We start from the raw sequence: 14025 nt of genomic DNA, 5'->3' as shown, positions 1-14025 counted from the left end.
TATGCCGCCTGGGGGCAGGGGAAGCGCAAAATGTAGGAGAAGGGGGTGCCATCCCTTGCCCTACCCTAGAGGGTTTTTGCAATTGTAGACCAAGACGACTATATTTTGAAATGTTACTATTTCCACTGTATTTGAAATTTATGTTCGGCTAAATAAACTACACCAATCATAAAAGAACTTGGATGCAACTTCAACTGAATCACGCAAAAAATAAAGTTATTGTTTTTGGTTCCAGGAAAAAGGTTGCCATCTTTTACAACTGGTTCCATGTCCTGCTCTCTTTGGTGCCCTCGTTAAAGTCTATGAAAATTAAGAACCTAGGATGTATCTGGCAATCTGACTTTAATTATAATCTTCATATTAATCAAATTGTTAAATCGGTTTTCTTTCAACTGAAACTTCTGAAGCCTTTGTTACCTCTAATGGCAATTGACGATCGTCCCAGGGTAGTCGGTGCACTTGTTAATTTGCGGCTAGACTACTGAAATGTCCTACTCTTGGGCATTCCTAAACATCAATTGCAGCAACTACAGGTTGCCCATAACTCGGCAGTTAGTTTAATTTTCTCCTTACCTAGACAGTCCTCTATCTCTCATTATTGTCAGAGCCTTCATTGGATCCCAGTACATCAGAGAATATTGTTCCAGGTCCTTTGCTTGGTGTTTAAATGTTTCCAGGACCTCGTCCCAGACTACTCGACGGCTAAAATCGGGCAATATTGCCCCACTCGGTCCCTTCGTTCATTGGGACAAGGTCAGTGGTTGGTCCCTTCTTACAGATCGACCTCATGGGGTGACAAACCGCTTTCCACCATGGGTCCTCGACTCTGGAACTCGCTTCCTCCAAACCTATGAAATTCTGTTTCATTAACTACTTTCAGGAAAAAGTTGAAAACATACCTCTTTGCTTAGTCATATGTCTTTCGAATTGACAGTTTCACCTGCGCCCACATGCAGTTCCTGCTTCGTTCCCTTGGGATTTGCGCATTACAAATACATACATGAGTCACGCATCTGCCATGGTCAGCATATGGTACGAGTGACTATTGGTTCACCCCCACCATTATTGATAGAGACTCAAACTCGCCTTGCTCATGCTCGTAGGATAGCAAGGTAGGCTAAAATCATTGCGGAGATGGTCACTTCAAACCAGTTCTCTAGATACTGGGCATTAAAACAGACTACAGGATATGAAATGTACCTGGACCAAACGCACCCAAAACAAATGCAAACCTTTATTAAAGCTCACATTGGCATTTTGCCGTTGGCCACTTTGAAGAACAAGTGGAACTGTAGCATTTCTCTGACCTGCCACTTTTGTATGGATGCAATTGAAGCTATGGCCCATTTTGTCTTGCTTTGCCCATACTATGGTGATCAGAGTACTTGATACAACAAATAGTAGTTATCTGGTCTTTGGCGCAGTTTCAAACCACACTGACCACCCATTACAGGTCACGCAAACAGGAACTTCCAGTTTCCTTGAGTAGTTCAATATTCAATCAAACAAGGCTTTTCTCAAATGCAGTTCCTGGATTTTCACATATCAATGGTTTCTCGAACTTGACTTCAACTTTGCACCCAAGATCTTGCCTTAACTTTGCATTGGCTTGTAGTTCATTGTGCTACAGTGCAATAAGGTTGTTCTTTCCTCTTTTTCACTTTGATTCAACAGATGCATGCTTTGTTTATTGCATTCATTTCATTAATCAACGTATATCTTTTCACTTATTTCTTCTTATTCAGTGTTTATTAAATGCATCTTTGCTTAGTTCATTTGATTCAATATTCCAGAAATGCTGCTTTGCTTAGTTCATTTAATTTAGAATTCCAAAAATGCTGCTTTGCTAGTTTAACTCAATTTGATATTTAACAAACACCACTTTGCTTGGGTACTTCAATTTGGAATTCAAAACGCAACTATGCTTCTTTCATTCAGTTTAGTATTCAATGGATGTAAAAGTTGTTGCTTAAACACAACTGTGCTTCTTTCGTTCACAAGGCATAAATTAGTTTTCACAAATTGATTAGCAGAGTTTTCTAATTAACATTTTATTAGCAAACAGACCGATTTGATTAGCAATTTACTAACATTGTTAATTTCACCAGACGTTATTTGTACCCAAGACATAAAATTAGCAACTGTACAGCAGTTTTGCGTACCGCTGAAATAAGACATTGGTTGGAGGAGCCAGGCCTTGCAAATTCATTAAAATTAAGCTAAATGCTCTCAACACACAGCAATGGAGGACAACAAATTTAAAATGAGATTGGTGCATGTTACTACAAACCTGCTTTGTTTGGCACACTGCTGCCACCCAGAGGACAGCCATGCACAGTGAAACTTTTGTTTGACATTTACTGGTAAAGTAAATGTTACATGAAGGTTTTAAACATCTCTTGCTAATGCTACTGGCCCGTCAATTTACTCGACTATGCGAGTGGGCGAAAAGGCTTTGCATGCCACAGCCAATTCTCTATAAAATGTACAAGGTTAGCTGCATGAATGGACACAAATAGATATGATAAAAAGGCTCTGAAAACTGTTTGGCCAGCTGTCTCCTGCAGGTGGTAATATATAATGCAATCATAATCATAAAGCAAAGCGAGTTCTGGAGGCTGACTACAGTGTTTGGTATTGGAATAGATCTGTAGCTCTACAAATTGGATGGAACTATTGATCACTACTTTGCATAAGCATCTAGTTTGCTTTGTGTATTCATTATGTAAGAGGAAAGACTAAGCAGAGTGGATTGCGTAGCAGGCAGATAACTGGGCAAACTAGATGGAATATGGTAGTTTATGTTCATCTCAATTCTCAGGGTACCGGTTATAAAGCAACTGGGTGATCATATAGAATGTCAAGGAGTATGGATTCACTCATGGGTTGAGCACAAGCTGAAAGATGTATGCAACCTCATCAATATGATGCATCTTCCTAAAACAAAATTAGATCTAGTGGATACAATGAAATTTAGATACACTGATCTTCACTTTGGAGATGATGCAGTGTTTTACAATATCAATATAATCATGCATTATGTAACCTACATTTTACGAATGGAATTTCATGACTGCCTTTAAAAAAAAAAATATAAAGTTGACACATACTGGTCTTAACCAGACAGCATATAGAAAGCTTAATAAAAGTAGCATCCCAATTTATTTCTGGTTTACAATTATTTGAATAAGAAATTCTTGCCTAGCACTCCCACACATGCCTTTGGAGAGGATTACTGCTGCACTTTCTCTCCATTAGGACTTGCAGTGAACAGAGAAGAGAGGGAGAATAGGGGGAAGAGAACACAGAGGGCAAGAGAGGAATGCAGGGCGAGCTGTGCTTTCATTGAAGAGGGCGAGTTAAATAGCTATCTTTGCTACACAAGTGTCAATTTGATTAGCAAACGAACAGAATTGCATAGCAAATTCCTATGTGACACTGCTAATTTTATGCCTTGGTTCAGTTCAGTATTCAATAAGCAACATACTCCTTTCATTCATTTCAGCATTGAAAAAATGTACCTTGTGCGTTTTTCAGTTCGGTGTTAAATAATTCCAATTGGTTTACTTTTATTCACTTCAGCATTTAAAGTTGCTTACTTCACTTCATAATTATATGAGATAAAGATTTCCACTTTGAAGCAAAAGAATATATTCTTTAACAAGTCTTTCCGTAACATTGCTTCCATCTGTCAAGGTACACGACCACTTCATACCTGCGTTAATTATTTCACAGAAGGGAACGTTTAGAATGAACAAGTTACTTCTTACCTTCTAACGTTCTTTCGATGGGATGTTCTTTCGATGGGATGTTCCTCCGACGTATTCCTTAGCTTAGATATCTCTTTCCAGCTTTGCTGGCCTCGGAAATTTTTTCTCTCTAGAGGGCGCTGCGCGTCGACGTCCGCCGAGTCGATGTCGACGTCATCCTGCCTATAAAGGCCGCGCAGCGTCCGTTGCTCAGTTCCGTTTTGTAGCCCACAATAATTCTTTCTGGACTAGACTAATCACCCTGAAGGAGCGTAAACTGCAACAACAAGGGAAGTAGTACTGCGGGGATGGATGGGAGGGTCGATCAGGAATACGTCGGAGGAACATCCCATCGAAAGAACGTTACAAGGTAAGAAGTAACTTGTTCTTCGGAGGGATTGTGTCCTCCGGCATATTCCTTATCTTAGATAGGCTCCCATAGCAGACTTCGGTTATTGGAGGTGGGAGTACTGACTTCATGCTTCCTCTTATTGATGAATAGAGTGCAATACTGCCCTTCCAAACCTAGTTTCCTGACTGGAGGAGGAATCCAAGTTGTAAAACCGTGTAAAGGTATGGACGGACGACCATGTGGCAGCCGCACATATGTCTCGAACTGGCACTCCTCTTAGGGGCCGATGAAGCTGCGATACCTCTGGTCGAATGAGCCCTAAGATTTTGAGGGGGCTCTTTTCCTGCCAGTTTATAACATTCCAAAATGGCTAAAATAATCCATCTGGAAATGGTCTGCTTAGTTATCGGTAGCCCCAGCTTGTGACCTGCGTAGCCGTAGCCTACAAACAGCTGGTCTGCTTGTCTTATCCTAGCCAGTCTACTAATGTAAACACTTAAAGCCCTTCTTGGGTCCAGCCTGTGTAACCTCTCTTCCTCTTTCCCCGGATGGGGAGGAGGAGGATAGAAAGTTGAAAGGGTAATCTTCTGTGTGATATGAAATTCAGAAACCACCTTTGGGAGGAAATTAGGCTTCACTTGCAGAACAACTTTGTCTTTGTGAAAGATTGCATGAGGGGGTTTACAAGAAAGAGCTTGTAACTCGCTCACCCTTCTAGCAGATGTAAGTGCTACTAATAAAACAGTCTTAAGGGTAAGAAACCTTAACGAACAAGAGTGGAGTGGTTCGAAAGGTGTGCCCATCAGGAAAGTTAGGACTAAATTTAAATCCCATAGGGGAACCTGGAATGGTCTTGGGGGATAAACGTTAGTTAACCCCTTTGGAAACTGTATTACCAAGGGTAACTTGAAATAGGATGGTTCTTCTGCAGTGCGCTTAAAGATGGATAGCGCTGCGAGATAGCTCTTGATGATGCCAACTTGAAGGCCTGAATTTGCTAAATAAAGTAGGAAGGACAAAACCATTGGTGTACCACATGAAAAGGGATCGGTATTCTTTTCCCTACACCAGCTGCAAAATCTGTTCCAACGGCAGCGGTATAAAGATTTTGTTGCTGGCCTTCTTGCCGAAAGCAACACCTCCATAACGTCATCAGGGAGGTCCCAATCCTTGTACCTCAGCCTTTCAGAAGCCAAGCGTGAAGGTTGAGGGTTTTGATGTCTGGATGGAGAACCTGGCCTCCCTTCTGTGAGAGCAGATTCTCTCTGAGTGGAAGTCGAATTGGAGGGCAGATGGACAAGTCTAGAAGGTCCGGGTACCATGTTCTCCTGGCCCAATCCGGGGCAATTAGGATCATGGTTTTCCGGAATCTTCTCAACCTCCTGATCATTTGAGGAATGACAGGGACTGGTGGAAACGCGTACAGGCGTGGAAACTCCCAGCGTCTCCCAGAGCTCCTCTCGGGGGAAATTCCCTTGAACAGGACAGATCACACTTCCTGTTGACACTGGTGGCGAACAGATCCACCTGAGGGGCTCCCCAAAGGGCGAAAATCTCTTGAAGGACTTCCTGAGCTAGTTCCCACTCGTGAGAGACTGTGCTCTGCCTGCTCAGAGCGTCCGCTGTCAAGTTCTTCTCTCCGGCTAGGTGAACTGCCGACAGAGAGATTCCTTCTTGGATTGCCCAAAATCAGAGCTGCATCGCCTCTCTGCACAGTGGTAGTGATCCTACGCCTCCTCTTTTGTTGAGGTAATGCATGGCCACTGTGTTGTCCGTCATTATCAGGACATTCTTTCCTTGTACAGATGGCAGAAAAGCCTTCAGCGCAAGTCTGATGGCCCTCAGCTCTAACAGGTTGATATGTAGTCTGGACTCCGATGGAGACCAATGACCGCTGATCGTCAAGTTGTTGGCATGGGCTCCCCACCCCGTAAGTGAGGCATCCGTGACTACTGTTATCTCCGGCCGAGGTTGCCAAAACTGCTCTCCTTTCAGAATGTTCTCCTGACAGGCCCACCACTGAAGGTCTCAAGCCACCCTGTCGGGAACCTCAAGAAGATCTGTCATTCTCCCTGAGAATTGTGACCACTGAGTTCTCAGTGCCCACTGGAGAGATCTTATTCTCAGGCGAGCCTCTGGCACTAGGAAAATGCAGGATGCCATGAGGGCTAGCAACCTCAAAAAGTCAAAGGCTGGGAGACGTTGGGCATTTTGAAACTTGGTGACCATCTGTAGAATATCTTGAGCCCTCACCTCTGGTGGCGAGGCTTTTCCCAGGGAAGTGTCCAGGATCGCTCTGATGAACTGGAGTCTCTGCGATGGTATCATTTGTGACTTCTTTAAATTGAGGGAGAAGCCCAGTCTGTGAAGGGAGTGGCACACGTGATTTAGCTGGATCTGAGCTTGTTCCGAAGATACAGCTCTGATCAATCAATCGTCCAGGTTGGGTGTAGACGTGAATCCCTTCCCTCCTTAGACTTTCAGCCACTACCGACATTAACTTGATGAAGACCCTCGGGGCGGAGGTCAGCCCAAATGGCAGAACTCGAAATTGATAATGAGTTGCCAATTGCGAACCTCAGGTATTTCCTGTGTTTGAGATGGGTTGGCACATGGAAATAAGCGTCCTGAAGGTCCAGAGATACCAACCAGTCCTGGAACTGAAGGGCCTGAAGGATCTGAGAGAGAGTTACCATCTTGAATTTGTCTTTCCGAGGAATTTGTTCAATTCCCGCAAGTCCAAGATGGGTCTCAGTCCTCCGTCTTTCTTTGGTATGAGAAAGTAAGGGGAGTACCAGCCCTTGTTCCTCTCCGCTACAGGTACAGGTTCTATAGCACCTTTCTCTAGCAGGTCTAAAATTTCCTGCAAGAGGAGCGGATCTGGAGCTTTTTGAGAGCTGATCCCCGGTGGATGACTCTGAGGTATGCGTAGGAGAGGCAGGCAGTAACCTTGTGCAACTGTCTCCAATGCCCAAGCATCTGACGTGATAGCCTGCCATTCCGCCAGATGTTGAGTTAACCTGCCTCCTACAGGTGTCTTGTGAGGGAAGTCCTCAGAGTGGTTTAGGGGCAGCGGCAGCTGATGCAGATGCCGATGGTGCTGTTGCTGCGGCTTTTGAATATCTACCCCGTCCACCTCGGGTAGTTCTTTGTCCCCTTTGAGCCGGTCGTCCTCTACCTCTTCCGAATGCGGAGTAGAAGCGAAAAGACTTGCCTCTCGCAGAGGTTCCTGTGGGACGAAAAGGTGTCTGACGGATTGCAGCGCCTAGGAATTTTGCTGCTGCCTTTAATGTTTGCAGTTTTTCTAAACTGTCATCCGCCTTTTTCCCAAACAAAGAAGAGCCATCAAATGGCATGTTCAAGAGCCTGGCTTGCACATCTGGGGCAAAACCAGACTTTCTCAACCAAGCAAATCTTCTGGTTGTTGTACTTGCCGCCATTGCTCTGCTGATACTGTCAGCCGAGTCAATGCCCGTCTGGAGGGATTCGCACATAGCGTCTTTACCGTCCCTTATGATATTTAGGAACGCCTCCCTTTCTTCTCCCTCCGGGATGCAGTCAGACGCTGTAGAAGCACACTCCCAAAGTGTATGGCTAAATCTAGCAAGGGTGCAAGTAGCATTAATAGATTTTAACGCCATGCTACATGCAGAAAAGACTTTCTTAGCCATAGCATTGTATTTCTTATCGTCCCTCTCCTGTGGGACGGTAGGGTAAGCAGTCTTGATGTCAGTAGAAGATGCTGCCTGTACCACCAGACTTTCTGGGGATGGGTGTTGGGACAAAAACTCCGGGTCTGCAGAAGATACCCTGTTTTTAGTAGACAGTTTTTTATTTACTGCCGGGACGACATCTGGGGTTTCCCAGTTCGTCATTATTTTTCTTTGAAGAGCTTTATGAAAAAGGTACTACAGGATCCTCCTGTGGACCTTTATCAAGAATATCCGTGAGGTCATCCTGTTGGAAAGCCGGTGAAGGTGTTGACCACCCCATAAATTCTGTAATCCTGGCCATTAAGGCTCTATAAGGGGTTTCAGCATGCTCCCCCGGGTCTGGCCTAGCGAACTCCACCACTGGGGAAGTGTCTAAACCACTTGCCTCATGTAAGGAATCATGCAGTTCCTTTAATCTGCGTTCCTCTGAGGATAACTCCTCTTGCACTGGGGTTGCAATCCCTGCAACTCAAATGGCTCTTCTTGATCAGACAGTTCTCCCTCTTCCATAATTGAAGACATTGTTCTCAATTGGTCTGAGCTCACAAAGGGTGTGAAACCCATCGCCAAGGCAGAGGGTGCCAAACTTGTCGTAATCGGCCTCGAAAACGTCGATGTCGTCAACGCCGACGTCGAAGGCTTCGAAAGTGGCGTCGAAAACAAAGGTGGTCTTCGGTAGAATCGGAATTCTGCTCGAGGATATCGACAATCTCGACGACATCGACGACCTGGGAATTGCCACTGGGTGTGCCGCAACCGTGACTTTCCTTGGCGTCAACGCCGGTGTTGAGGATGGCGTTGAGTCGACAGACCCGTGTGTCGAAGGTCCCTTCGACAAAGAAGACACACGACCTCGGCGTCGACGGAACCTTCGAAGAAGGATTCGAGGTCTTTGCTTTACTCGAGGGTTTGTGATGCGCTCGAGAAGCTTCCTTCGCCGGGTGCTGCGACTCGCGGCGTTTTGGACCTTTGGGTCTTTCGACCAGAGCATCGCTCTCGGCGGTCTTCGAGGGGGTCGAGGCCGCTTTCTCGAAGACGCTCATCATATTTTTTCGGAATTCCTCCCATTCAGCCCGGGAACTATGCTTCGTGGGGCAAGGGATTCTCTTAGGTGAAACAGAGGAAGAGGAGGACGAAGAAGGGGATCTTCGCAGTCTCCTTTTCGAGTGCTTCGATCTCGAAGAGTGATGGGACCCGCTTCGAGACCTGGAGCGCGAATGGTGACGAGGAGACGAATGTCTCGACTTCGTCGAGGAAGAAGAAGCTTTAGAAGTCTTACCTTTTTCCAGCTTCCCCCTACGCTCCTTCAGGGCTTTAGCTGTCATGGACATACAGTCCACACACTCCGAACAATGACCACAGACAGACCCTGTGAGGGTCCGTTAGCGACATCTTTTTTCCACAGTCTCGGCATTTTTTAAAGCCGGACCGAGGGGTCGTCGGTTCAGACGAGGAAGCCATCGAGTATGGATCGAATATCTCGAGGAAAATGGAATGAAATATCTACGAAACTGAGCAACGATATTCCGAGGCACTGAGTAAGCGCAGAAAAACGGAACTGAGCAACGGACGCTGCGCGCGGCCTTTATAGGCAGGATGACGTCGACGTCGATACGGCGGCTGTCGAGGGACATCGAATCGGCGGACGTCAACGCGCAGCGCCCTCTAGAGAGAAAACATTTCCGAGGCCTATGGGCCTTTGTCAAGAATATCCGTGAGGTCATCTTGTTGGAAAGATTGTGAAGGTGCAGACTACCCCATGAACTCTGTGATCCTGGCCATTAAGGCTCTATAGGGGGTTTCAGCATGCTCCCCCGTGTCTGGCCTAGCAAACTCCACCTCAGGGGAAGTGTCTAACCCACTTGCCTCATGTAAGGAATCATGAAGATCCTTTAACCTGCGTTCTTCAGAGGAAAATTCCTCTCTAATTGGGGTTACAGGTCCCTGCAACTCAAATGTGTCTTCCTGTTCAGACAATTCACCCTCTTCCAAAATTGAGGACATAGTTCTCAATTGTTCTGAACTCATAAAGGGAGTAAATCCCATTTCCAAGGCAGAGGGTGCCGAACTTGTCATTATCGGCCTCGAAAACGTCGATGTCGTCGACGCCGAAGGCTTCGAACGTGGCGTCGAAAACAAAGGCGGAGGCCTCGAAGACCTCGACAGAATTGGAATTCTACTAGACGACCTCGTAGCCATCGACGTCGAGGACCTGGGGATAGTCACTGGGTGTGTCGTAACCGTGACTTTTCTTGGCATCGACGCTGGCGTCGAGTCGACAGACCCGTGTGTCGAAGGTCCCTTCGACAATGGCGTCGAAGACACCGACCTCGGCGTCGACGGAACCCTCGTCGATGGCGTCGACAGAACCTTCGAGGAAGGTTTGGAGGTCATAGTCCTACTCGAGGGTTCGAGACGCGCTCGAGAGGTTTCCTTCGCCGGGTACTGCGACTCGCGGCGTTTTTGACCTTCGGGTCTTTCGACCAGAGCATCGCTCTCGGCAGTCTTCGAGGGGTCAAGGCCGCTTTCTCGAAGACGCTCATCATACTTTTGCGGAATTCCTCCCATTCAGCCCGGGAACTATGTTTCGTGGAGCAAGGGATTCTTTTTGGCGAAACAGAGGAAGAGGAAGACGGAGAAGGGGATCTTCAACGTCTCCTCTTCGAGTGCTTCGATCTCGAGTGATGGGACCCACTCCGAGACCTGGAGCGCGAATGGCGACGAGGAGACGAGTGTCTCGACTTCGTCGACGAAGAAGAAGCTTTAAAAGTCTTACCTTTCTCCAGCTTCCCCCTACGCTCCTTCAGGGCCTTAGCTGTCATGGACATACAGTCCTCGCATTCCGAACAATGGTGTTCAGCTCCCAAACACCACAGACAAACTCTGAGGGTCAGTCAACGACATCTTTTTCCCACAATCTCAGCATTTTTTGAAGCCGGATCGAGGCGTTGTCGGTTCCGACGAGGAAGCCATCGAGTACGGATCGAATGACTCGCGGTAAATAGGATTAATCTGACTAAGAACTGAGCAACGGTATTCCGAGGCACTGAGTAAGCGCGGAAAAACGGAACTGAACAACGGACGCTGCGCGCGGCCTTTATAGGCAGGATGACGTCGACACGGCGGCTGTCGAGGGACATCGACTGAGGACGTTGACGCGCAGCGCCCTCTAGAGAGAAACAATTTTCCAAGGCCAGCAGAGCTGGAAGGAGATATCTAAGATGAGGAATACGTCGGAGGACACAATCCCTTCGAAATAGCATGTTTATATTTCTGATGTGGCTTTTCGTATGAAGGATAGGGGATCCCACAAGCTTCATATTCAACTCAAGTGATATTTCCGTCCAGGATTGGACCCAGTTGTAAACACAAGACCTCTTCCTAAGGGCAGGTTCTACCTAGGGCCAGCGTAGTCCTTCGTTGAGGGACAGAGAGCGTTTAGTTAGAGATTTGATTAATTCAAGGCATTAAAATATATGTACTAATCAAGGGTACCCATGTGTATTACAGTATATTCCTCTGGTGACATGGCTACAGTATCTTAGTTACAATAGCTCCCTGTATATGGTTGTAAACACAAGTCAACAGCAATAATACAGCACAGTGTTCAATGATAGATCGCCCAATGCAGTTACAAAATCCTGGATACATGTAGCTGAAATGAAAATCGGGTCTTGAATACATGCTTAATAATGATAATTAGACATCGGTGCCCAATAACAATAATATGGAAGTCCCTAAACATCTAGAGTCTGGACGAAGACAAGAGGTGTTGGGAATTGCCCCGCGGGAGCGACCGTATGCTCTCTGGACTGCTGCCACAAAGTAAGTAGCATAGCGTTGGGAGAAAAAATGAAACTAATGACCATGTCACCCGGATACAGATACTTTCATAGTCCCTTAGAAATAATTCTGGATAGTCTAGCCTGCTTGCCAATTCAGCAGAGTTTCAGGAAAGTAGATTGAGATCGTTCTTATTAGATTTAATATAGTTATGCCAGTAAGAGGCTGATCCAAGCCTCAAAGAGGGAGGGGGAATAACAATATCAATCAGGTGTTAAATCATAAGCTTACACATGTCTTACCAATGCAGCCTTTGGCCCCATAGTGGCTTTCCTATCAACAGATCCCATGTCATCAGTCAATGGTGCCTTATGCATTCAATGTAAATCTACAGCCTCTGGCTACAAAGGTTTGAGCCAGTTCAATAGGAGCCATCACAATAAAATCGTCCAGGAGGGTACTGTAATATCATGGGACCAAGCACATCTGTAATATCATTCATCGGCAATACTTTCTCCACCTCACCCTTGATTATTTTTAAGACAATCCTTGGCTGTGTCTTGCGACATCCTTCAGACAAAAAGACTGAATATCTGTAGGAAGCATAGCCAACATTTGGCGGGCTTGTTGGCCCCAGGGGTGCAAAGTTCTAGGTGAGATGTCTGAAGCTGGGAGAGGACATAGATCGTGAGGCTAGAATACATGCAACATGCTGGTCAAAGACAACCTTTAAATTAAAAAAAAAAAAACTTACTTTCTGACTGAGAACATAGGATAAAACTGAGATCGCAAGCAATGCTGTCGGGCATGTCTGAAAGAGAAAAACAAAGTGACAAATTATACCACTCAGAATAATCCAATAACGATATGAGCAGATACAAAGTAGATCTAATTAATTGCGTAGCAAATTAATGTACCGGGCACCAAATGTGCACATTTTCATCAGGTATTGGCGACAACTTTTTGACACACTGTTCAGGTGGCAAACTCAGGCCGATATGAGCAGTCACACAAACAGAGGTTCCCGGGGTAACCAGCTAGGGAACCAGCAAATATGGGCAGGCAATAAAACAACTTTTCAAACTGAAAATGTATAGGCGATTGAGGCACTTTAGAGAACACTGCAAGGCAAACAGGGATTGGATACTTTAGGCTGATGAAGCAGTTTACCGCCAAAGTATGCACAGCGCCAAATACTCTGCTTTATATTGCAGATAAGATAGCAAATCAATATTCAAATGAACAAGCCAGACTTCATTGTACAAGATGAATGATTCATTAGCAAACTGCAATTCAAACCCTAAGTTGAATCAAAACGAACTGGGGGAAACGGGAAAACGTATGCCATTGTCCCCCACACTTTAACACAAAAGAGGTTTTCCAGCCTCTGGTGCTAGATTCTTCTATGCAGAAAGATATAACAAGCATGGGCAGCACCAAAAGGATTGTTTTATTTAAATGTACATTAATGATTTCTTTTGTGTAAAGCCCTCATATGAGAAACTAGTCATTACATTTGAAAAACCAGATCTGTGGATTTTGACAATAGTTATTATTGTAGATTTGCCCTTGAAGCAAATTTCGCAAGCTCCCAATTTGCTCTGCAGTCTTAGTAAGAGACTAACAAGGGTGTCTGCAGATCAGACATTTTGCAACCATTGTTTTTTTAGGTACTATAGACAACATATGCATCTTGTTACTCAATACAATGGCTCCTCGAAAAACTGAAGGGCTAGTGTATCTGTCGGATTTGAACCTTTGACCCGGAGGTCAAACGCAGATACCTGTAGTGGACAAATTAGTCCACTTGCCAGATCCTACCCTACATGCTCCAGAAATCAGACTGGTCTAATTTGCATAAACATGAAACCCTGTTCAGATTAGAATCGGCTGGCTGGCTGCCTTCTTCCTGAAAATTGTGTTCCATTTTCAGATAGGATGGATTACAAAGGTGTTTACAGGGACTATTTAACAAATGAGAGTTTTGGGAGAGAAAAAAAAGTCATACCCACTCTGACATGTAACAAAAAAAAAAAAAAAAAAAAAAACCTGTACTACATGTAGATCACTGGATTCTACTTTCAAAATGTTTTTTAGTACAATACACACAGAAAAAGCCACACAGCTCACAACCCTTTTGGAAACAATTACACTGTGGGTGCAACTGTGTTTTTTACTGGCGGGCCAACTGCACCTTGCAATCCTTAGTTGGTTTGGACTGCTCCACAGTCCGTCAAGCAGCTTTGGCACCAGAAACATTTCTTCCCAAAACAGAGAGGAAATCTATTGCTCTATTTTTAAGGACACAGGAAAGGCTTCATAGAAACGTAATGAAAACCTGAGCACCGCCTAATCCAGGTTAGAAGACACCCTCCCCCCCCCCTCATCTCTTCCCCAATGCCCCCCCCCCTCATATATCCCACCCAAA

General features: G+C 45.3%; 1 protein-coding gene across 1 annotated transcript in view; it reads right to left on the bottom strand.

Annotated features, from left to right (window-relative positions):
- SDHC (succinate dehydrogenase complex subunit C) overlaps window positions 1-14025 on the bottom strand; it is a 222560-nt gene that overhangs the window by 139643 nt on the left and 68892 nt on the right. Inside the window, exon 2 of the mRNA XM_069604684.1 lies at window positions 12352-12408. Within this exon, the coding sequence (XP_069460785.1) occupies window positions 12352-12408 (57 nt within the window). The remainder of the gene's footprint in view (window positions 1-12351; window positions 12409-14025) is intronic.

The sequence above is a fragment of the Ambystoma mexicanum genome, chromosome 1p (genome assembly GCF_040938575.1).
Source record: "Ambystoma mexicanum isolate Mex_15411 chromosome 1p, UKY_AmexF1_1, whole genome shotgun sequence".
Classification (NCBI taxonomy): domain Eukaryota; kingdom Metazoa; phylum Chordata; class Amphibia; order Caudata; family Ambystomatidae; genus Ambystoma; species Ambystoma mexicanum.
This window is presented reverse-complemented; position numbering and strand designations above follow the sequence as displayed.